The sequence below is a fragment of the Castor canadensis genome, chromosome 7 (assembly GCF_047511655.1).
Source record: "Castor canadensis chromosome 7, mCasCan1.hap1v2, whole genome shotgun sequence".
NCBI lineage: Eukaryota > Metazoa > Chordata > Mammalia > Rodentia > Castoridae > Castor > Castor canadensis.
The window spans coordinates 31,545,637-31,567,817 of NC_133392.1; the positions used below are offsets into that span (position 1 = coordinate 31,545,637).

The 22,181-nt window shown below is 46.8% G+C and overlaps 1 protein-coding gene across 13 annotated transcripts; it reads right to left on the minus strand.

The window, feature by feature from the left end:
* Positions 1–324: 324 nt before the first annotated feature.
* On the minus strand, positions 325–20,960 carry Zfyve27 (zinc finger FYVE-type containing 27). Of its 13 annotated transcripts, none has more exons than XM_074078583.1 (14): positions 20,884–20,960; positions 19,363–19,560; positions 15,368–15,438; positions 13,677–13,863; positions 11,235–11,330; positions 10,003–10,115; positions 9,217–9,356; positions 8,521–8,592; positions 7,170–7,190; positions 6,859–7,003; positions 3,731–3,777; positions 3,532–3,602; positions 3,353–3,434; positions 325–1,827 (listed from the first exon to the last, which is right to left on the minus strand). In XM_074078583.1, the coding sequence occupies exons 2-14, from the start codon at positions 19,557–19,559 to the stop codon at positions 1,771–1,773; spliced, it is 1,299 nt and encodes a 432-aa protein (XP_073934684.1). In that variant the 5' UTR covers position 19,560; positions 20,884–20,960; the 3' UTR covers positions 325–1,770. The 13 variants fall into 13 exon arrangements, 12 of the variants coding, with proteins under 12 accessions (XP_073934684.1, XP_073934685.1, XP_073934683.1 ...); XM_074078584.1 differs by having other exon boundaries at positions 20,861–20,954; XM_074078582.1 differs by lacking the exon at positions 20,884–20,960 and adding an exon at positions 20,745–20,875.
* Positions 20,961–22,181: the final 1,221 nt, after the last annotated feature.

Here is a 22,181-nt window from a genome sequence, read left to right on the forward strand (position 1 = left end):
CACTGATCCTTTTTGGCTTTCACAGACAGATTAGCTGAAATCTTTCCATTCTAAAGCCTGAATTGTTTAGCATTTACCAAGTTCTGGTCCCAATCCCAACCCCAGCCCCAGGTCCTCATTTTGATCACAAGACAGAGCCCCAAGCAACCTCACTAGCATATGCTGAGAACCCCTGAGTACAAAGCACAGCTTTCCTCTTGTAGGGTGGGCTCACCCAGACAACAAACAGACTGCAAGTCCAGCAAGGCCTGAAAACTCAGGCAGTGCCAGAACTGGTTCTCCAGCCCAGGGAGAACACTAAACAAGGACAGGACAAAAGCATAAGAAGTTTGAAGCCTTTTATTGACCATTTTCCACAGACACAAAACTCCTTTCCACCACTCTCCCATGTAAATAAGAACACAACTTAACCCCTATAACCTACTGGGACAAAGGGGTAAACCAAGCCTGCCTGGTTCCCCACAGACTGGCACCAGCTGCCAAGCCCTCGCTGCACTGCATGGCCTGGTGGGAAAGCTGGCCTGAGAGGAGTCACATGTCTCCAAACTGCATCACCAGTCCCTGCTTAGGGAATAGAAACATCTCTGCTGCTATGGATTAGGGTCCCAGGTAGCTCATGACGCCAGGCAAGAGTCCCAGCCAGAGGAATCCCCTCTTCCCTCTTCATCTCACTCCTTGTGATGCATGATCCCACGAACCATGAAATAAATAAATAAATACTGTGAAAAAGCAGGATAGTGGTGGGGCAGGGGGAGGGGCAGCCAGTTCACAGCTTAGGGAAGACATTGGCTCCCTCAAAGTTCAGAAAGAACATGAAATTGACCAAGTGGCTCTATCCTGTAACAAGACTGTCCTCCAGCAGATGGCCCTGGAATCTAGGATCCAGCACAGCAAGATCCTACACTTCCCAGGACCTCTGCTCCACTCACCTGACCTCACACTCCATGGGACAAGGGGCAAGGAAGGGAGATGTGGCACTAGGTCAGGGAAGGAGTACCCTAAACTCGGGGCAGGAGAAGCAGGAATGATGTGAGTGCCCCACAGCCACCCCAGTGGAGGTGATGACACCAGAGTATTACGTGGGCTGAGATTGTGCAAGCCAAGGTCTCTGCCAGGTGGCAAGGTCTCTGCTTCCCCATGCTATGCTCCACCTGATACTAAAGCACTCAACCAGCCCCCCTGAGCACACACCCTTTTGGGGAACCTGGAAACTTCAACTCTGCTTCAAGATTGTTCCTGTTCTTTTTAGGCCTGGCCACAACCTCTGACGGAGACATGGTTATACCTTGGTACCTGAGGAGGGCCACTCAAATCCAAGAGTTGGGGAATCGTGCTCAAGTCCTTCTGCAGGCTCTCTGAGGCCGAGGGACTGGTCCCATACACCACAGGGAAGAACTTCTTTTCCCAATCACAGGTCTCCTGGAATCCCCAGGCCTAACCACACTGGCCCTGACCATCAGAGCCCAGTTGACAGCAGGCCTAGCTCCCTGCTGCCCTCTGGTGGACACTCCCTGGCCAGCCCTCAGTTCATTCAGCCTAGGGCAGAGCAGGAAAAATAGCCAGGCCCTCCAGGATTCCTCTCCCCTAGGGTTTGAGCACAGCATTGCCAATCCTGGCTGAAGACAGCAGGGGAAGCACAGGGAAGCCTACCTAGCATTCAGGCCATATTTGCCTAGCACACACCACATGGGCCAAGAGAGGGGAAAGTCGGGGCCTACTGCTAGCCCCAGGACTACTGCCACTTGGAGCCTGGCCTCTCGCCTCACTTGCTCAGGGTCTGGTTGCATGAGGCACACACAAACACAGTCTCTCTCTGGGCTTCTGGGGCTGGAAAGGAAGAAGAACTTGATGAGACACTTCTTTGTGCCCTTTGGCTCATGGCCCCAAATACTAGAACCACCTCCCCAGACAGACCACCCACCGCCCAGCCCATACCCTTCCCCACCACCACCAGCTTGCTGCCTGCCTCAGACACAGCCCTTCCAAAGGAACCAGGGACTCTGGGGTGATGATGCCAACAGCAGGCCTCTCCCAGGTGTTTTATGCATTAGAAATTCTTTTGGCACCAACAGAACACTTTTTGAAATGTTTTTTTAAGTAAAATACCAGAGAAAATTCCCCCAAAACGTTTTAACAGTGGTTATCTCTGGGTGGTAAGATTACAGGATTATTCTTCTCTTCCTTCTTCTATATAGTCATTTCCAAATTTTCTAGTTAATAAGCATGTGTTACTTGTAAGATCAGAAAGGAAAAAAACAACTTGGTCTTTCACTAACATACCACAGGGCAGTAACCAACACATGGCCACATTTTTCAAGAGTGTGCATATGCATGTATCCTATGTACACCCTATGTGTGTGCTGTGATAGGCAGGCCAACCACTCTCTCTGGGACACTTTTACTTTTCTTCCTTTTGCTTGTCTATGTTTTATTTACAAAAAAGTACAGCTTATGAAAAGAAGAGAAATTATTTTCATTTTGTTAAAAATGTTACCAAGAGCTGGAGGAGTGGCTTAAGTGGTAGAGCACCTGCCTAGCGAGCACGAGGCCCTAAGTTCAAACCCCAGAACCACAAAGAAAAAAAAAGTTACCAAGGCAGCCAGGTGCCGGTGGCTCATGCCTGAAATCCTAACTACATGGAAGGCTGAGATCCAGAGACCAGCAAAAAGTTCATGAGACCCCATCTCAACCAATCTGAGTTAGTGGTGCACTCCTGTCATTCCAGCTACTCAGGAGACTGAGATCAGGAAGAGCATAGTTCTAGGAGAGCCCAAACAAAAAAGTTCACAAGAACCCATCTCAACAGGAAAAAAAGCTGGGCATGGTGGTTCTCCTGCCTGTCATCCCAGCTATGGTGGGAAGCATAAAATAAGAGGAACTCAGTCCAGGACTGACTAAGCAAAAAGCAAGACCCTATCTCCAAAATAACCAGAGCAAAAAGGACTTGGAGGTATAGCTCAAGAGGCCTAGCAAGCATAAAACCTTAAGTTTAAACCTTAGTACCATCAACAAAAAAAAAAAAAGTTATGAGGGTAATGAAAAAAGAGTAAAATTCAGGCTGGTGGTTTCATGTGGGAAAGGCAAAGGGGAGCCTGAGGTATGTGTTAACTGTGGGAATCTGTCAACAGGTATTCATTTCTGTGCAATGTTTCATCATTCCCAGGTAAATTGTATCCATTCTTCAGACTTATCAAATGTTTCTGGTTTTTATTTGCTAAACAGGCTGGGGATCGTTCCTGCAGGCCTTGGACAAGGATGTCCTTGCGCCTTTCCCACAATGCAGCCTTCCTCTTCAGGAGCAGAAAGCAGCCAAACCCCCCACTGTGACCCACCATCCACCTGCACCACTCACCTGTGGCCCCCATGGAGGACTTGGGTACCTTGAAGGAGCAGCATCGAGAGCAGAAGCTGTTTCCACAGTTACTGCAGCTTCGCTGCAGGCAAGAACCAAAGTCAATGCCAAACTGAGCCACCACCTTCAGACAGCGGGAACCCCCAAGTACCTCCCTCCCTTTCACTGGCCAATCCTACCCATGGAGACTGGAACTGGGGAGGCACCAGGTGGGCAGGAAATCAACCGGATGGTACAGCCCATGGGAAAACTGGTAAAGGCAAAACCATGGGAGTTTGCCTGCAAACTGTGACCTGAGGAATCAGACTTCATCCATGACTCCCTTCAACTCCTGCACAACCCACACAGTGTCCCCAGCAAACAGCCTCAGAAACTTACCCTCTTCTTCAGCACCGAGAAGGTAGCAGAGCAGCCGGTACAGTTCCCTGAGAAACAGAGGCAGCAGCAACTCAGCCTTGACCAAGCCCCAGCTACTTTACTCTCCCTGCTCCTGGCTCTTCTAAATGGGGCACTCAGAACACCAGCCCAAACCAGTTATTTGGCTGGGCTCAGTGAGAAAGGTCCAGATTCAGAACTGGAGAAAAGCCAAACAGCCCCCAGAAGCCACTGTCTCCAGGCCACCTGTGGCTCTAGTCCTGCATGCGCCCTTCCAGAGCTAAACAGCCCACATGCAGGTTCAGTAGAAATCAAAGAACATCCTGAGAATCTCCTCCCTAGAATCCAGCCAAGCTGGAAGGGACCTAACCCACACACCCTCAGTGGCATGACCCCTTCCAGTGTTCCCTTACAGATACTCTGCCCATAGGGCAGGAATGGAAATGCCTCCTGAAAATGTACACTCCTGCTCTCTGCTGCCAGGAAGTTCTTGGAGGGCAGGATGCTCAAGTACCATGAGTGGTGGGCAAGCCAGGGATCCTTCCTAAACCACCAACGATGACAAGATGCCAAAGCTTCAGATGATGGCAGCTTAGAAAAATGGCTGGGAGAGGCAAGATGAAGGAGAGATGAATGATGGGGAAGGAGCAGGTTTCTGGGCCAAGGGGCCAAGGCCTGCTGTGATTTGGCCAGAGTAATGACTAGCTCAGGGAGCACTATTGTGCCTCCCAGGTCAAGTGCTTGGCCAGAGATAAAGCCAGGCCTCACCTTCACATAATGAATCAACGCTGTACTGGTAGCTCCATGCACTTCCTTCTTCTGTCCAGCTGGGAGCACTTAGATAGAGCTCTTGCTAAAGGAGGTTTCCTCAGAGATCAAGAAACAGAAGACTGGCCAGAGCCAGGAGGACTGAGGCCGAGGTATGGGAGGTAATGCCCACTACTTTGGTCAGCTCGTAGCTCAAGCAGAAGGAAGGAAAATAACACAGCGAACGCCTAACGGTGATAAAGGACACTGCTGCTCCCCTAAGAACTGGGTGAAGTCCACCTGCCCCCGACTCCTGTAGCAAGGAGTCAGAGCAATGGGACAGGGAAAGGAACTACTCCAGTACTGGCACTCAGGCCTGTATCCAGGAATTCTTCTGAACTGTAAAGAAAGCCAGGACCAAGCACTCAATGGCAGTCCCACAGTCCAGTGCAACAGCTGTGTACCCACACGGGCCTCGGGCCAAGGAGCACTCTCAAAGCTGATAACAGCTCACACAGGTGATTGAGGGGAGTAGCCCTGTTCCTTCCAACATCTACCCTAGAACACCTATAGAGCAGAGAGAGCCTAAGGCCACATGGGCCTGCCAGGGCAACAGTCATGTCCCTTGTGAGGAGGTAACAAGAAGGTACCCTCTATGAACCAATCCATCCCCATAACTCGATTGGGCTGACTCCTTGATCTTGGACTCAAAGTCTCTGGAACAGTGGGAAAATTTTTCTGTTACTTATAAGCCACCCAGTTTAGAGTATTTTCATACAACAGCACAGAGGGAGTAAGATAACCTCCAAAGCAGCCCACCTCACCCTGACCTGGGGACCCAGACCAGGGGGCAACACCTTGGAAGCAGAGCTACTACACCTGCCCTCACATCAAAGAGCTCGAGGACATCTCAGCAGGGGAAATGAGCAGTCCAGAAGGATGAAGAGGAAGGAAGGGCTTAGGGAAAAAATCATGTCCTGCCTTTACCATCCTCAAGGGTACCTGCAAGGCCTTTTTCCCTCCTGGCAAGGAATATCTAGACCAAAAGCCAAATTTAAAAATGAGGCAGAAATAAAACTAGAGACTTCTGACACCAGAACAAAGGAAAATCAGAGAGAGATAGATGAGACAGAAAGGACACAAGGGCCAAATCAGTTGACCTAGATTTGAGGCTCAGATTTAGCATTCACAAGCTAAAGTCTCTTTTCACCTCAGTTTACTCATCTTCAAAATGGGAACATGTATGTAGTATCTTTACTTAAAATGCAGAAATGTAAACAGATAGTCTGCTGGACCAGGAGTAGTAGTTCTCTGGAGTGTTACTTGGGACTTCTGGAACATGGAAGCTTTTGGACCCATAAGAACTGCCTGCCTGACCACCTCTACCTCAAGGACTAACTGAGACTTTGTATAGCAAAGTGCACAGAGCTCACAGTGTTCTTCAGAAGTCTGTGGTCAGCACAAATAGAAAGAATCTTGAATGTCAGAAGGGAATGACAGGTCCATGACCTCTAATTCTGAGAAAACAACCGCTGTCAGGGCAGAGAGGCAGACACTCAAGAGCAACTCCATGGGCTTCTCTGGCACAGACCTAGAATTTACTGCACACCAGAACACACAGCTCTCAGGTCATCAGCTACTCTAGGTTTCCACCTAGATTTTTACTGGCTCTGCTCCCAGGGCTCCAGATCTGAGCCAGGCTTCCAAGGTGTGCTTATAATCAAGTCCACCTTTCTCCAAGTTCCCTCCTTTACTATGAAGGCTGGGACTTGGCTGGGAGAAGTGACCCCAGAGCTTTACCATGTCCAGAGGAAAATATTTTTGATTCGAACTTGCTTCTAGCTGGATCAGAAAGACCAAGGCAGGCCCCAGGAACCTCAGGATGGGCCAGAGCCTCTTGAATTAACAGTACCCGTTTACTAAGCACTTTCTATAAACCAGCCAGGCTCTGTGCTGGCTCTTAACAAGTACTATCACATCTGAGACATAGAAAACAACCCTATAAGAACTACTATACCCAGTTCCAGAAGTGGAAAGTGAGGCATGGGGGCCAGGACACCCAGCTGAGTTAGGATTTACAGCAGTTCTTAGCTTGCTGCACTGCCTCCGAGGTTCCGCTTCCTCAGGATTAGAGCTCTCTGCAGTTCTGGTGTGGCTGTTCCTACACTGGGAACTTCCTGTAAACTAATGTTTAAAAGGGGACATACGTTCTGCTGAATATATGCTAACCTCCTGCTGGCCCACAGACATCTTTACTCCTTGCTCTAGTCACAATCAGTACACATAATTCCAGGACTCTGTCTCTGTGGCCAAAGTGTCACCCTAGTCCCACTGGTTCCTCCTGGATACCCCGTTCCACCTCTGCTCCACTTCCCTGGCCATACCAAAGTTGTTGGTAGGATAACGCTTGCGGAGCCGCTCTGTGAGCCGTGACACCTTGCTGCGCAGCACCTCATTCTTGCTCAGGAACCCATTGTCCTGCAGAGCCAGCTCATCCTCTGCTGGGCACGGGACGCCCTCGTCATCCTCCTGTGGGAACAGCTCCTTCCAGTCCTGCCCACCTCTTGGCAAGGCTGAGGACCTGAGTGCAGAGGCATCTGGACACAGCAGACCCCATGAGGTGCAGCACAGCCAGCTCAGCCACCCTCCCTCCACCCAGCCAAGCCCCTGTCCACCTCACAACACTCCTACTTACCAGCACCACCAAATGGGTCTCCTGCCTCCCAAGGTGCAGGGGAGAAGAGAGAAAACAGAGAGACAGATAGCAGGAGCAAGGAGGAACAGGAGGGGAGCCTCTAGGCCAAAGTTAACTTAGCCATGCTACTCTTGAGTTCTGAGCACCTGCCACAGGGTAAGGTTAACAGATGCCCTCCCTAAAAGGAGTCCAGCATCAAAGATGCTTGGAGAAATCTGTGTCCTACTCTTTTTACACTGGGCCATTATTCAAATAAAACAGAACAGAGTTGGAAAAAATATATCCCTTATGATGTCTTTTCAGAAAATTTTTGTTTCACTTAAGTTTTACATATTTTACAAACAGAGATGTGAACTGCATCAAGATGCAAAAGGTGTCCCTTACGATAATACACAAAAATGCTGGAAAGTTCCTGCCACACATAGCTCCACCCTCCCCAGGCTCATAGCCTCCATTCACATATCAAGTCTTGGAGAAATCTTGTAACAGTCAAAATTTTGAATCCTCACAGGGTCTGGGCTGTATAGCAGTAAAGGCCTGGTAAGAATTCCCATGACCTCCACTGCTCACATCTCAATCTTCCACTTTACAAAGAGACATAGAGAAATGATTTCCTACTCTAAGAAAAACCACAATGTAAAGGTGACAATAAATAATAATGGTCACTAGGCTATCATGACCAGACAGGACTGTTGAGGAATATGTGTAACTGTAGCACATGATTTGTCTGAAGCAGACAGTGGTGTCTCAGCTATATTGACTGCTGCAGAATTAAGGCTGCTGGAGAAACTGAAAAGCTAGAGTTCTAACTAAAATCTCCTCATTCTAACTAAAATCTCCTAAACATTGGCTCAAAAAATTATTTTAAAAGTGTAGAAGCCAAATAAAACACTTGTGCAAAGTATCAATTTAAACCACAGTGCTAAAATCAAGAAGGCTGCTGAACTTCCCCTGACCACACTTAGCCATGCAACCACTTTCTCCAACCTCCTAAAGGGACATCCATAGAACTCACTCTATAGAGGAGCAGAGACTCAGGGCAGGGGCCTCCTCCAAATCTGTCCTATCTACATCAAGGCACTTGAGCCCACGTCTCCAGTAAATGGAGGAAATCATTAGCACCCCAGTGGGGCTTCCCATAGACCTGCACAGTCACTCCTTCCCTGGGCACCCAGGACAGATGACAGGCTACAGAACAAAGAGGGGACAGTGGGACTCTTTCAACCAGTAAGATCTAGCTCAAAGCAAGTTCAGACTTCCAACATGGATATAGAAAAATAAAAAAGCCCACAACTCCAGCACCACCCAACTGCTGCCTGGTCAACAGAGGGTGTGGGGAAGGGCCACCCACCTCTATTGCATCTTTGAACTCCTCATCTGGTTCAGCCTCTTCAGCCTCCTCCACACTGCCTGGCGTGAGGTCCTAGGAAAAGAGACTTGAAGACATGAGAAGAAGAACAGAACCCTGCTCCCCGCAATCGAGGGCCACCTGTCCTGAACCACATCCTTAAGCACCTCTCCGGTCCTTCCCCATAGGAAAGGCGCACTGCAGGAAAGGAAGTCATGGGAAAGAAGCAATCTCTAACCTCACAGGGCCAGTGCGATGGGAACAAGACCACAGCGGGACTTACAATGGCAAAGAGCAGGGCTCTGGAACTACAGGGCCTGGTATGAAACTCAGCCCTCTTCCTCTGCACCCTTTCACACACACACACAAAACCACGAGGCCTTGAGAAGCCACTCTGTGACTCAGTCTTCTCTTCAACCACTGACAACAATCTCATTTTCAAACACAACCTACTCCATGGAGTAATAGCTATGAGGCACTCAGAACAGCATCTGACACAAAGTAAGACTAAGTAAAGCACAGGGTAGCTGTTTTTTACTCTTATTATTATTAAGCACTCCAAAGGAGATGTGGCCTGGGAAGAAGCAGGAATCACCACAGAGGGCCAGTCTAGGAGCTATGCACTATGAACAAGCTGGTTAAGAGGAAGACTCCCAACTTGGACACAGCTGGCTCTCACTAATGGTTCAGGGCACTCACCTCTGTGGGTGTGGGGGCAGGTGTGCTGTCCAGCAGAGTACCCTTTCCCCCATTGTCAAGTGGTGGTGGACTTTCAAAAGCTCCCTCTTCCTGCTTGGGGCTTATCCGCCGCTGTAGAGATGCTCTGTACTCAGACACCACTACCCAGGGCAAGGAAAACAGGGTGGGAGACAGACACAGACAGATTGAATGGTGCATTGGGGGTGCCCACTTCCACCACTAGCACCCTGCCCTCTGCTACAGGAAGAGCTGCCTTCTTAACTGAGCAAATCACCCAACCTAAGCCTCATGAGCAATACAGACACCACCAGCTACTCCAGGTAGCTAGAGATTCAACATAGTAAGTACTCCACAAATTACCCCACAGAGGGAGGAAAACCAACATAGCAATCACTCAAGCACAGGGCCTCTCCAGACTGCTGTGGCATTTTAAAAGCCAGACAGCAGACTCTGCGATTACACAGAGTTGTGGCAGCAACTCCAGGTGGCTACTGCCCAGAGAACGGGTGGCAGCTTTAAGAAAACAGCCCTCCCTTATCTCCAAGAAGCCACCATCTCAGGAAGCAGTGGTTCATTCTCCTTGAGAAAGGAAAGGGGATTGCTCCGGTGGCAGCCTCCCCTGGTGCAATGTCAGCCTACTCTAATAACATCTCAGAGATCCAGGGTTCTCCAAGAAAGGACCCCAGTGTGGTACTGCCCCATTGTGGAAAGCACAGCAGAGGATGAGATGTAGAGACAAAGCAGAGAGCCTTCAAAGCTGGCCTAGGCCCCAAGTATCAGACTTACCTCGGAAGAACTCCACGTTCCCCAGAAAGAGTGTGCTGTTTAAGAGGGCGAGGACCCAGCACAGTGGCAGCAGATACAGCATGCAAACTGTGCCCAGAAGAGCCCCATAGAACCTGGATGATCAGAAATTCATAAGATCAGAAGGAAATAGGTTGGAGCACACTCACATAGGGACCTATGTGAGAAATAGCCCGGGCACAGTTAAACTGGCAAGATCTACATAACAGATCAGTGGAAAATCATAATGAGGAAGGATTCAGAAGTACCAACAAGTCACTGGTTTCTAACAACTGATGGTGGCAAGGTTCATGCTGGGGTCTGAGGCTGGGGGCATGTGAACTGACTCCCAGAGGATGGACTCTAAGGTCTAGACACAGATCTAAGTCTGGCTCTGCCACTTCTCTTTGTACAAGTCCCTTGGTTTTCTGAGTATTACTTCTTTGGCCCATAAAATAAGGATTAAAACAGGGCCATCTCAACAGGTTACTACAAAGAGTGAGATAATACATAGTGTTGAGCACAATGCCTGTACAAAATGAAGACTACATAAATACTAGTTATAATTATTATTCATATACAGAGCCTCAAACACATCCATTCCATTTGATGTAGTAGTTTCATCTTCAAGCTTATTCTAAGAAAAAAATTTCAAAATACTAAAGCTAAATTCATAAAGTAATCACTATAGAGTTAGTAATAAAAAATAGGTATTGACTAACCATATAACAGAATGGTTCCATAAGTTATAATATACTCACAGTCTATATTATTCTGATATTACAAACAATACCAAAGGTTTTATAGCAACAAAGAAAACCATTTAAGATGTAATTAGTTTAAAAAAAAAAAAAAAAGAAAGAAAAAGAAAATGAGACAAGGAAATCTCATAAGCACTATGAAGCTCTGAGTCTATAAAATCTATCACATGACTAGCTCTAGAAAGCAAACCAAACGTGAAGTCAGCTACTGTATCACGGTGGTAGATTACATGTGAGTTATTCTCTATTATTAAAGTACTTTTACCACACATTTTTTAAAAAGCAACTAAACAAAAGCAACTAATTAGAACCCAGCAGTACTGGAGCACATCTACACACAAGGGCCTGGGGGGCTCCTCCTGAAGTAGGGGGGGCAGAATCCTTTCAAGGCAGCTGCCTTCACTTGGCAGAGGAGAGGTCTGAGCTGCAAATTCTACAGAGTGGTGGAGGCAGAAGGGTGGGGAGACCACTCACTGTGAAGACACTGCAGGGTTCTCCCAGTGTAGTACACGGTAGGCAGCCTCACAGGTGCAGCACAGGCGTGTCAAGAAGGCCTCCAGCTGGATCAAGCTGCAGACACAGGGGCTTCTGTGAGTGGGCAGGCCCTGCCCCATCCAAGGAAGCAGAGCCTGGAACCTCAAAGGCCCAGGCTGGCAAATGGTGGTCAATCTCTTCAGAGACTGAGAGAAGAGGACCTGGCCAAGATGCTCCAAATATGTTTCAGTCCCTCTTTTTGGAGCCCCTGCTGAGACAGATATAATTCAAAGTTTCTGCTCTTATTAGCTCTTAGTATCAGGCAGGCTACTTCATTTTTTCAGGGCTGCAGTTCCCTCATATGTAAAATGAGAATCAGAGGACCCAACTCACAGGTACACATCAGCTGTGAGGATAAATGACAGGTTGCAGATCAATGTTGCTCCAACTAGGATGTGAGGCAGACTCACTTGGGGAGTTTTGTGTTTAACACAGAGGTACCTCAGAAGCCTTGAGTACATCCTACACCCAGATCTGGTCTCTGAAGGGTTCCTTGGGAAAATGTCTACTTCTAGAGCTGAGGTAGGGAAGGTATAAGATGAATGTGAACATCCTTTATAAAGTAAGAAGGCACTGGAAAATGATGATCAAAAGAACACTAAAACCAGCTCGAAAGTGGTCTCGCTGGCCAAATCTAGAACAATCTGAGATGAAAATAAATGACAGCAATAGATTATAACACACTGAATCAAATAACAATCTTTGAACTCATGCTGATAATAAATACTATAGAATGCCCACTAATAAATGTAGATGGAATGATAACTGGTAAATCATCTCTTGGACCATCACAGTAATAAACCGAAGGCAAGCCCCATCAGTGGATTTTAAAGCAGTGGTTATATTCTGATGAGGAACAAGATATTTACATAGTCTCAAAGTATCTCCCCTCAAATTACTAATATTGAAGGGTAAAAATGATAATTTACAGGGGAAAAACCTTAAGCAAATGATCAAAGTTAGTATTTTCTAATGTCATGTGCTCTGATAGAAGGCAGTGACAATGTCACATCACTTGTCACAGATCTGCCAAAAACGCACAACCTAAATCTAATTATGAGGAATCAAACAATCCAAACTCAGGGGCTTGTACAAAAGAATAAGTTTGTAGTATTCACGTATGTCGTCATGAGGAACTGCTCCAGGTTAAAGGAAACTAAAGAGACATAAAAACTGAATCTCAGGGCTGGGGCACAGCTCAGAGACACAGTAGTTGTCTCACATAAAGGTCTTGGGTTCAATCCCTAGCACCACAAAACAAACAACTCAACTTATGCAGGATCCTGGATTGGATCCTGGGTTAGGGGAAGCTGATAAGAACTTTATTAATAGAACTAAAATGTGACTATGAACCACATGTAGATAATAGTACTAATGTTCATGTTATCAATATTAAATTTCCTTTCTATTACAGTGCTATAGATATGTAAGACAAAGTCCTTGTTCTTAGGAAATTCACATTGAAGTATTTAAGGTAAATAGACATGATCTTCAAATGGTTCAGAGAAAAAAAACATGTAGAGTGATAGCTGAAACCACTGTGGCAAAATGTTAGTAACTGTTCCAGCTACAGTACAGGACATAAGGGAACTGTTTGTGTTTTTCCATGCAACTCTTCTGTAAGTTTTAAATTATTTCACAGTTAAAAAAAAGGTTTTTAAAAAGCCTAATACTTGATCCCACTCCTGGTCACTCGGAATTTCTGGGCAGGGCCCAGGCATTTGTTTGTTTCTAACTTTTTTCATTCTTGCTGTATGTCAAAAGCTTCATAGATCCTGGCCCAAGGAAGGAATCAGCAAAGGCCACATATCCCCTAAGCTGGCACAGCTTAAGCAGTCTTGAGCTGCTTCCTCAAAGGACCAGCTGTGACGTTAGGAAGTTTCTCCATAGTATAGCAATGATGACTTAATGTTTACTGAACACTTCCTGGGTAATCAACACTCAAGCAATCTCCACCCGGCATGAGCTCCTTCATCAATTCCATTTGACAGATGAGGGACCTGAGGCCCAGGGAAGCAATGTATACGATGTTACATTAAGTAAGTGGAAAAGCTGGGATTTGAACCCAGGCAGCAGCTTGCAGTGTTTAGTTGAGACCCTAGACTATCTCCCTAGGGCCAAAGAACATAGTTGTGACGTCAACTGAATCTGGAGGCTCATTCCAGCTTACTTTCTAGCTATATAAGCCCTTGTCTTCAGCCATAAGTGGAGGGTAACAATAGCAGTCACCGCCCAGAACTGTTAAAAAGATTAAATGGAGTGACATCTGCGGTGTGTCCACTGTGACATCTGGTGCACACAACAAGCATTCAGCATGGTGGCTGCTTCATTCCTGTACTAGGGCTCATTCCCTCACCTCCCTGGCCTCTCTTCGGTACTCACAAGCTCTTCACCTCAGCCACAGCCTCAGGTCGAGAAAGCCGAACTCTCTGTAGGTCTTCCTGCCTTATGCTGTGGTACTTCCTCCGCATCAGCTCTGATTCAGGCAGCTGTGCCCGGCAAACCTCCTGCAGGTAGCCCAGCAGGGCAGGCACTGAAATCACCAGGGCACCCACCGAGTACCATGCACCTAAGGGATCAAGAACACTGCAGGTAACACAGCTAAGCCTATCCACCCTGATGCCCATGTGCTTGCCTCCTCCAAGGCCCTGCCAGAGAGGCCTTTCCTGATCACCCATAGGCAGGACAGCTAAGGCGCAGTCTCTCACCACTCCCCCAGGCCCCTCAGCCCATTTGTTTTTCCTCACAGATCTTATCACCACACCACAGACTGTGAGTATGTTCACTGTCTCCTCCACTAATATAAGCGCTTAAGGGCTGGCATGAGCTCCAACCTCATTTTTAATACATTAAAAAATGCTGCCAGCACACAATAGGTTGTCCATGCCCACAATCTAGCTGTTGGGAGCCCCCAACAATGGATATTTTAAACCTTTGGGCCACTAAGTCAGACTAGAAGCCCTTTTCTAGCTTGTAGGATACCATAGGACACTGTGGATTGAGAAAAATAAGGCTGAGAAAACATTCAAATCCCATGTCATATAATATCCCAAAAACAAGCTAAGAGAGCAGCAGGCCTATAATCAATGTTTGCTAAATATCTGTCATAGTGCCTGATTTACTCTAGAAATATATTCAAAAAAACATAACATGCTACAAAGTTTTGATCAAAGAAGAGTCCAACTAAGAAAAAGAAGATGAGATCTTATATGTATGCACTGGGTTTATGTTTAATCTCCTGACTCCCTACCTCCACAAGAAACAAAGGAGATGCTAAGAAATACAAGTGCAATGTATGAAAGAACACATAAAGAACGAGCTCCTCAGAACATTCTGGCCTAGACCTTTCCCTCACTTCCTGAGGGAGTTGCTTCTTCTACAACTATCTGCCAGTTCTAACCAGGGAAAGGACAGAGTCACAGCATACGTTGTAACAGAGGTCCACAGGAGACTTTAACCCCAGGACTACTATGTTCGCCCACCTGTCCACACACCTTCCGCAAGGCTTCCTGCCTCTCTTCACTACTGGAAGCTTACCAGCAGAACATCCTCCTCCCTTCTGCCCAGGCTTACTTGCTGGACTAGAGAAAACAATGAACATGGCAAAAAATCCCTCCTCAGCTCAACCTCCTAGACCTTTATCCCAATAATGTCCCCAAATGACCTGAGTCAGCTAGGAAAGCAAAATGGAAAAAGGTAATGCGTGAGAAATAAGCCAAGAAGGTGACAATGGTAACAGCAAAAGATGGCTGCAGAGTCTGTGTCAGGCACTGCACTAAGTGTTACACACAGATCCCATTCCTCACAAACACCCTATGAGGAAGATATTATTATTACCCTCCCTTTAGAGATGAGGAAAATTAGGCCTCAACAGAGAGGTTAAATAATTTGCCCAAGGTCACAAAGTGTTTCCGCCTGGACCATCTGTCCAGAGCCTGTGTTCTGACACTAAGCAGACACAGGAGGACGCTAACCCAGGGCAAGAAGAGGGAAGGTTCCCTCACACACAGCCACATTTTAGTGCTCCCCCATTTGTTCACAAAAAAACACTGGCCCCCAAAAGCAGTTCTTACCCTCATTCAAAGTGAGGAACAAGATGTTGAGGCCCAGGCAGGTCAGCAAGGAACACAAAGGCGTCTGCCACCTACAACACAGAGAGTCCTGATCACCAGACCGCCGCTCCTCCGGCTGGGAGGAGGCCTGGGGCACAGAGGACCAAGGAGAAATGAAAAGGGGTCTGTCTCTTAGGTAGGCATCTAGGAGAGGGATAATGACCCTCATCTCCTAGGGTCACATTAACCCTAGGGTGACAAAACTGAACACCTGCAGAACTTTCTCCCAGAAGGAAGAATTTGCTAAGAAACTTGGTTAATACTGCTTCACCTGTGTTTTTTAGGAATGTAAGCTCCTCGAAGCCAGCCACCAGTGGCTCACACCTGTAATCCTAGCTACTCAGGAGGCAGAGATCAGGAGGTTCGAATAGTTCTCAAGACCCTATCTCGAAAACACCCAACACAAAAAAAGGACTGGTGGAGTGGCTTGAGGTGTAGGCCCTGAGTTTAAACCCCAGTACCACAAGAAAGAAAAAAAAAAAAAAAAGTATGCTCCTTGATAGGGGAAGCTGACAAAGATTCTTTAATATTTTCTTTTATTCTTTTTCACAATTTCATGAGAACGTATCATCATTGCACAAGAACTCATTTAACACAGAAATCAAGAAAGAACAAATCAGAGGCTGGCCACAGTGGCTCACACTTATAATCCCAGCTACTCAGGAGGTACAGATCAGGAGGATCATGGTACCAGGCTAGTACAAACAAAGTTAGTAAGACCCCCATCTCAATCAATAAGCTGGGTGTGTGGTACACACTCATAATCCCAACTACTTGGAAGGCACATATAGGAAGATCACAGTCCAAGGCTGGCCCAGGCAAAAACCATGAGACCCTATATGAAAAATAACTAAACCAAAAGAGCCACGAGACTCAAGTTGTAGAGCACCTGCCAGGTAAATGTTAAGTCCCTAAGTTCAAACCCCAAAAAAAGAAAAAAAGAATGAACAAATCATGCGCTTCTTTGATCACTGTGACTTTATCTTATTATCTATACTACTAAGTTTAATCTGAGAGTTTTTAAAATATGTTAATTAGAAGGAGAAAAATACTTAATACATAAAAAAATAAAAACTGAAAAATAGGGTGCAGCATTCACTTAGCAAACAGACCCCATGCGAACTGGAACAGCTGGAAGCAGACACAAAGGTACCCCCACCACTACACCACCACCAAATGTAGAAGTTCCCAGAGAGGGGAAAAAGAAGACCAGAGACTCCATTGCTGTGGACAAGTGAGAGCTGCTGGCTTAGTCCCCAATAAGGAGCCCTTCATAGGGAAATAAGAGCAGACATAATAATGAAGCCACTGAGCCCCAATTCTGAAGGCAGTGTCAGTATACACAAGGTGAGCCATCAGAGGAAACAAGATTGAGAAAATAAACAGGTACACTGCCAACAAGCAATGTATTCAAAATTTAAATGCCTTTTTTTTGTGCTCGAATTGGAAGATTTCACAATTATTAAATGAGGTTAATTTATGTGGGGCTTTTACTTTTTAATAGAAATTATGAGGAAACATAATGGCCTCTTTTTGCCTTTTTCCTGAAATTCAACATGCTCTACCCATACAACCCCAATTAGGCCTCAGAACCTTTAGTGAATGCTACCAAAGTAAGAACAAAATAAAACCTAGGTCTAAAGAAAATCCTATTTGAGAAATAAAAACATCACACCACCACCCACGAAGTCACTTCCTTTCAAAGTTTCTCCCTTCTCCCTAATGTCTTTACCCACAGCTTGGTCTGGGAGACCCACACAGAAGAGTAGGTGATCCCAGAAGGGAGTATTAAATTTTTACTACACTCCAGGCTTCGGACCTAATAGCCAAAGCCAAGATTAGGTCCCTCTTCAAAGTCAAATCCTCTTTACTAAGAAAAGAACAAACTATTATGACAGCTACTTTCACAGACCAGTCTCCCTCTGCCAGCACTCTGAGACCACAGACTAGGGGGAAAGGGTTTTTAGGGCGGAGACTTCCCCTCCATCCAGCTCTAACTACCCTACAACATCCTCAGATCTCTAATTCCATAAAATGGAAAAACCGTGACAGGTTGGTGTGCCAAGAAGCACTATGAAACAGTAGAGAAGGGCAGTATGTATCTACTTTTGTGCTTTGCCTCAAAAGGTCAAAACATGCAACTTGTGCACAGAAAACGCCAGAAAGCACAGTCTAATCTCCCTAGAACTCTCTCCCTACCCTAAGGGAAACTAACACTCATTTCAGCTAGCTGATGGTGCTGAGATTGTAAAATGAGAAAAAGAGTTCCTCCTCCTCCTACCTACCTCTGTCCCCAAGAGCACAGAGATCTTAAAGTAGGGAGCATGGCTCTAGAACACTGACTAGCTCTCACCTTAGAGACAGTGCCACAAGTTAAAGGGCTGAACAAGAAAGACTTAGGGCCTTGGTCAAAGTTAATAATAAGTGACCCACCAGGAGGACTGCTTGAGCCCAGTAATTCAAAGCCAGTCTAGAGAACATAGCTTAACACTGTCTCAAATTAATAATAATAATAAATCAGCTATTTCCAGATTGAGGCAAGGATACAAACACAATGGCACCCTTGCAGGTAACCGAACTCCACTCATCCTGCCTACTAGTCTCCTTAGGCATTTTACAGAGTTAAGGGTCTTTCTGAGACTCTAATGAAAAGTATTTCTTAGAAATAAACATGAATGAACAGACAATCTTACACACAGTTTCAGGGGATTCACTGACCCCTAAAACCCAGCCACAGGCTCTACTCTTTAGGACAACCAGGCTTTTTTTGATTCCTGATGTGATGCAGTATTAAGGACACAACACTTACCTTGGGGGAAAAAAAAACTTTTGAATCTGGTCCACCCTTTAAATCTAACTTCCTACACAAATCTAAGTATGAAATTCTGCGGGACAGTCAGAATTTTCAGAATATTTTAGACAGAATACTTCAGTCCCTTCAAGTATGCCAGTATCAAGAAGTAAGAGACTGTTTTAGATTGCAAAAGACTAAGGGAGACATAATCACACAGGCTGCATAGTACTGGATTAGAAGACTGGAACATGATTTGACCAAAACAATTCTTCATGACATCCTTAAGAAAACTAAGGAAACACAACTATGAACTGACTGTAGGAAGACAGCAGGGAATTATTCATTACTAATTGTGTTAGGTATGATGTTACTTTGATGGTGAAAGAAAATGTTCTTAATTATTTAGAAACACAAACTGAAGTATTCAGGGAATGGGATATATCTGTAACTCGAAATACTTTTAACATAAGAAATAAAGCAAGCTGATTGGGCACCGGTGGCTCATGCCTGTGATCCTAGTTACTCATGAGGCAGAGATCAGGAGGCTCAAGGTTCAAAGCCAGCCCATGGGCAAATAATTTGCGAGATTCTATCTCAAAAAAATCCATCACAAAAAAAAGGCTGGTGGAGTGGCTAAAAGTGACCCTGAGTTCAAACCCCAGTATCATTAAAAAAAAGAGAGAGAGAGAGAGAAAGAAAGCTGAAAAAATTATGGACTATGAAAACCAAAGAAGAAAAGAAAAATGAGATCTGTAATGGCAAACAACTAATGAAAATGGTACCAGCTTACTCATATTTGTATTTGACTTTTATTCAAAATCTTACTCAATTTTAATATAATTTATGCTAATACTGGGAGAGAAAAGAGCAAGCCTGCTCTAGGCTATCAAAGCCAATGTTCAAGGCTGTCTAAGACAAGAACTGAACCAGTCATGAAGAAAAGCTCTGATCAAAGGCCAAATGTTCCCAGTTCTTGCCTCTCCTGGGGTAGGACTGAGACACAGAGTGTGCCTGGATAAATCTAGAGGTCAAACAGACCCTCCAAAACTGGTCATCACTAAGGCAGAATAGACAGTCCAACCACCACCTAAATGGCCAGTGCTACTATAGAGTAGGGAGGCAGAAGGCCCAGCAGGCTACCACAACTCCATAAAGTCTGTACCTGAGCAAGTATCGTACACCATCACCTGCATCCTTCAGGGGTTCCAGGTAGATCTCCAGCCTCTTGTAGGAAAGAACCAAGTTGAAGAGATCAAATGCTGGGGTCTTGGTAGGGGGATGTGGAGACTCTGGGAGAGTCTCAGGCATCATGTTGGGGCTCACCTCTGGCCCACTCCCCTCACGCTCTGATGGTTGCATTCTGTGAACATAAAAATTCCAGACATTTGCATTGTACTGCCAGTCCCCGATTTATTTCCCCCTGCATTATTTAATGTAGTATTCACAGCAAACCTGTGAGGTCCATGGGGCTACATGTGGAATACCCATTTCACAGGTGTGAAACAGAAGGAATACCCATTTCACAGGTGTGAAACAGAAATACCCATAAAATTCCGTTCTTCAGCTCTTTTCTCCATAGACCCATCAAAAGGATAAGCCAGGGCTGCCGGAGTGACTTAAGTGATAGAGCACCTGCCTAGCAAGCACAAGGCCCTGAGTTCAAGCCCCAGTACCGAGAAAAAAAAAGAGACTTAAAAGTAAAAATAAATAAACAAGCCATAATGACCAGCACATGTGGTTGCTAGAAGAAGGCAGCTACCCCATAATCTCAAGAGATATGACATCCTGGAATATTTTTCTCAGGAGCGCTGTCAATTTCTACTCATCCTTCAGGCGTCAGCTTGAACACCACTGGCTTGCTCTGGGAAGTCTTTGCCAAACACCCCCAAGTCTGGATTGGAAAGTTCTCACTCTCCCTACAACACTTACCACATCAAAGTAAAACTCCCTGCTTTCTACCGGGCTTCCTCTTCTAACTTTGGTTGGCCTCTATTAATCACTGTTTACAGTGTACAATGTAAATAAACCATATTCCTCCAGGACTACCAGGCTCTCTCCTGGCCTGCCCCATCTTCGACACCATCACCTTCCATAATGCCCCATTCCCTTCTCGTTTCTCATGAGGAAAGCCACATGAAGCTTCAAGCTCTTTTCCTAATTTCAAAGTTTTGTCCTGAACGCTAAGCAGCAAACAGCAATATAAACCAGTCCCGGGCAATGAGCTGCGACACGGGGCGGGAGGGCGGCGGGGGTGGGGGGGGGCGGCGGGACAGGTGATAAAAGGGCCACCGAGTACCCTAAATCCCCGTGGGCGAAGGACCCAGGACGGGAGCAAGAGAGGGGCCTAGGACGGCGTGAAGCAGGTCAGCGCTGGCAGAAGCCTTGACCAGCACCTCTGCTGCCCAGGAAGCCTGGTGGGGTCCCTTAGGCCCAGGAGGCCACGCCCAAGGTTGCGAGGCCAGCAGGTGGAGGCCCCCGCGGGGCCCAGGCGCCCCACTCGGAAGTCTGTGGACACACGGGCGGGGTGCGATGGGCCCCACCTACCGGGCTCGGAGTAGGTAGAGGCAGACACGGCCAGGGGGTACCGGAAGGACCGCTGTGCGCGGAGCGTTTACTCCGGCCCACCCACCCCACCCTGACGCCGCGCCTCCTCCCAGGACCGTTGTGAAGTCGCAAATCCCACCGCCTCCTCCGCGTCCTCCGCCTCCTCCCTCGCCGCCGCCGCTGCTTCCCGGACGCGAGGCGCTCTGCGGTTGCGTGCCCCTGACGTCAGCGCGTCCAGCGCGTCCAGCCCGCCCCTCGCTCGGCTTAGCTCCGCCCACCCACTGCGCTGCGCGGGGGGAGCTCCTTTCCCGCTCCACGCATCCCTGAGTTAGCTCTGTTCCTGCGTACAGCGATTCATTAACTCTTGCCGCTGCTCAGATGCGGAGCCCCAGGAGTGCGCGCCTGGAGACCCTGCACCTCACTGCGGGGTCTCAACCTGGAGGATTACAGCAAGGAACAGTTGGGAGTCAGGCGTGGTGGGGCATGACTATAATCCCAGTCTCGGGAGCCGGAGGCGGGAGGATCGCGAATAGGAGGCCAGTTTGGGCTACATAGTGAGACCTGATCTAAAAGAAAAATAAATAAATGAAATAGGGTTGGTAGAGTGGCTCAAGCGGTAGGGCGCTTGCCTAGCAGGCGTGAGGCCTTGAGTTCAAGCCCCAGAACCGTAAAATAAATAGATAAATAAAATTAATAACTGCCGAGAAGCTCTCAGCTGATTTTTTTTCTTTTCCTTTTTCTTTTTCTTTTTTTTTTGCGGCGCTGGGGTTTGAACTCAGGGTCTACACCTTGAAACACTCTACCAGCCCCCTTTTTTGTGATAGGTTTTTCAAAATAGGGTCTCTCGAACTGTTTGCCTTGGGTTGGCTTTGAACCTCCTGATCTCTGCCTCCTGCATAGCTAGGATTACAGGCATGAGCCACCGGGGCCAGCTTCAGCTGAAATTTTTACATCATTCTCTCCTGCCCCCGACTTTGGGGCACTTACCTGGCTAACCGTCCCCCTAGGAACTGTGAACCGAGGAAAGGCAAACCATATCCTGAATGCCATCTAGTGCTGAATGGGTAGCTACTGCGTACAAGGCCTTTCCCTGTTCAGTCCCCTTCACACCATATGATCCCGTTAATCACCCTTAAGACACACATCAAATATCAAATGGCTTTGCGTTAATGACAGATAGCACTTATTTACTGCGGGCTCAGCAGCCTCCAGGCACTGGACTCAGCTCTCTGTATGTATTACCTATCTAGTCCTCCTCCAATAACCCTATCAGGGTTCTCACCATTTCACAGATGAGGAATTTGAGACTTGGTAAGGAACTAATTCAATGTCATAGCAAATAAGCCACTGGGAGTTGGAATTTGAACTTCATATATCATCTGACTCCACTTCCTCCACTCTAGTATGTATTTGCTGGCCTCATCTGCCCTGATACCC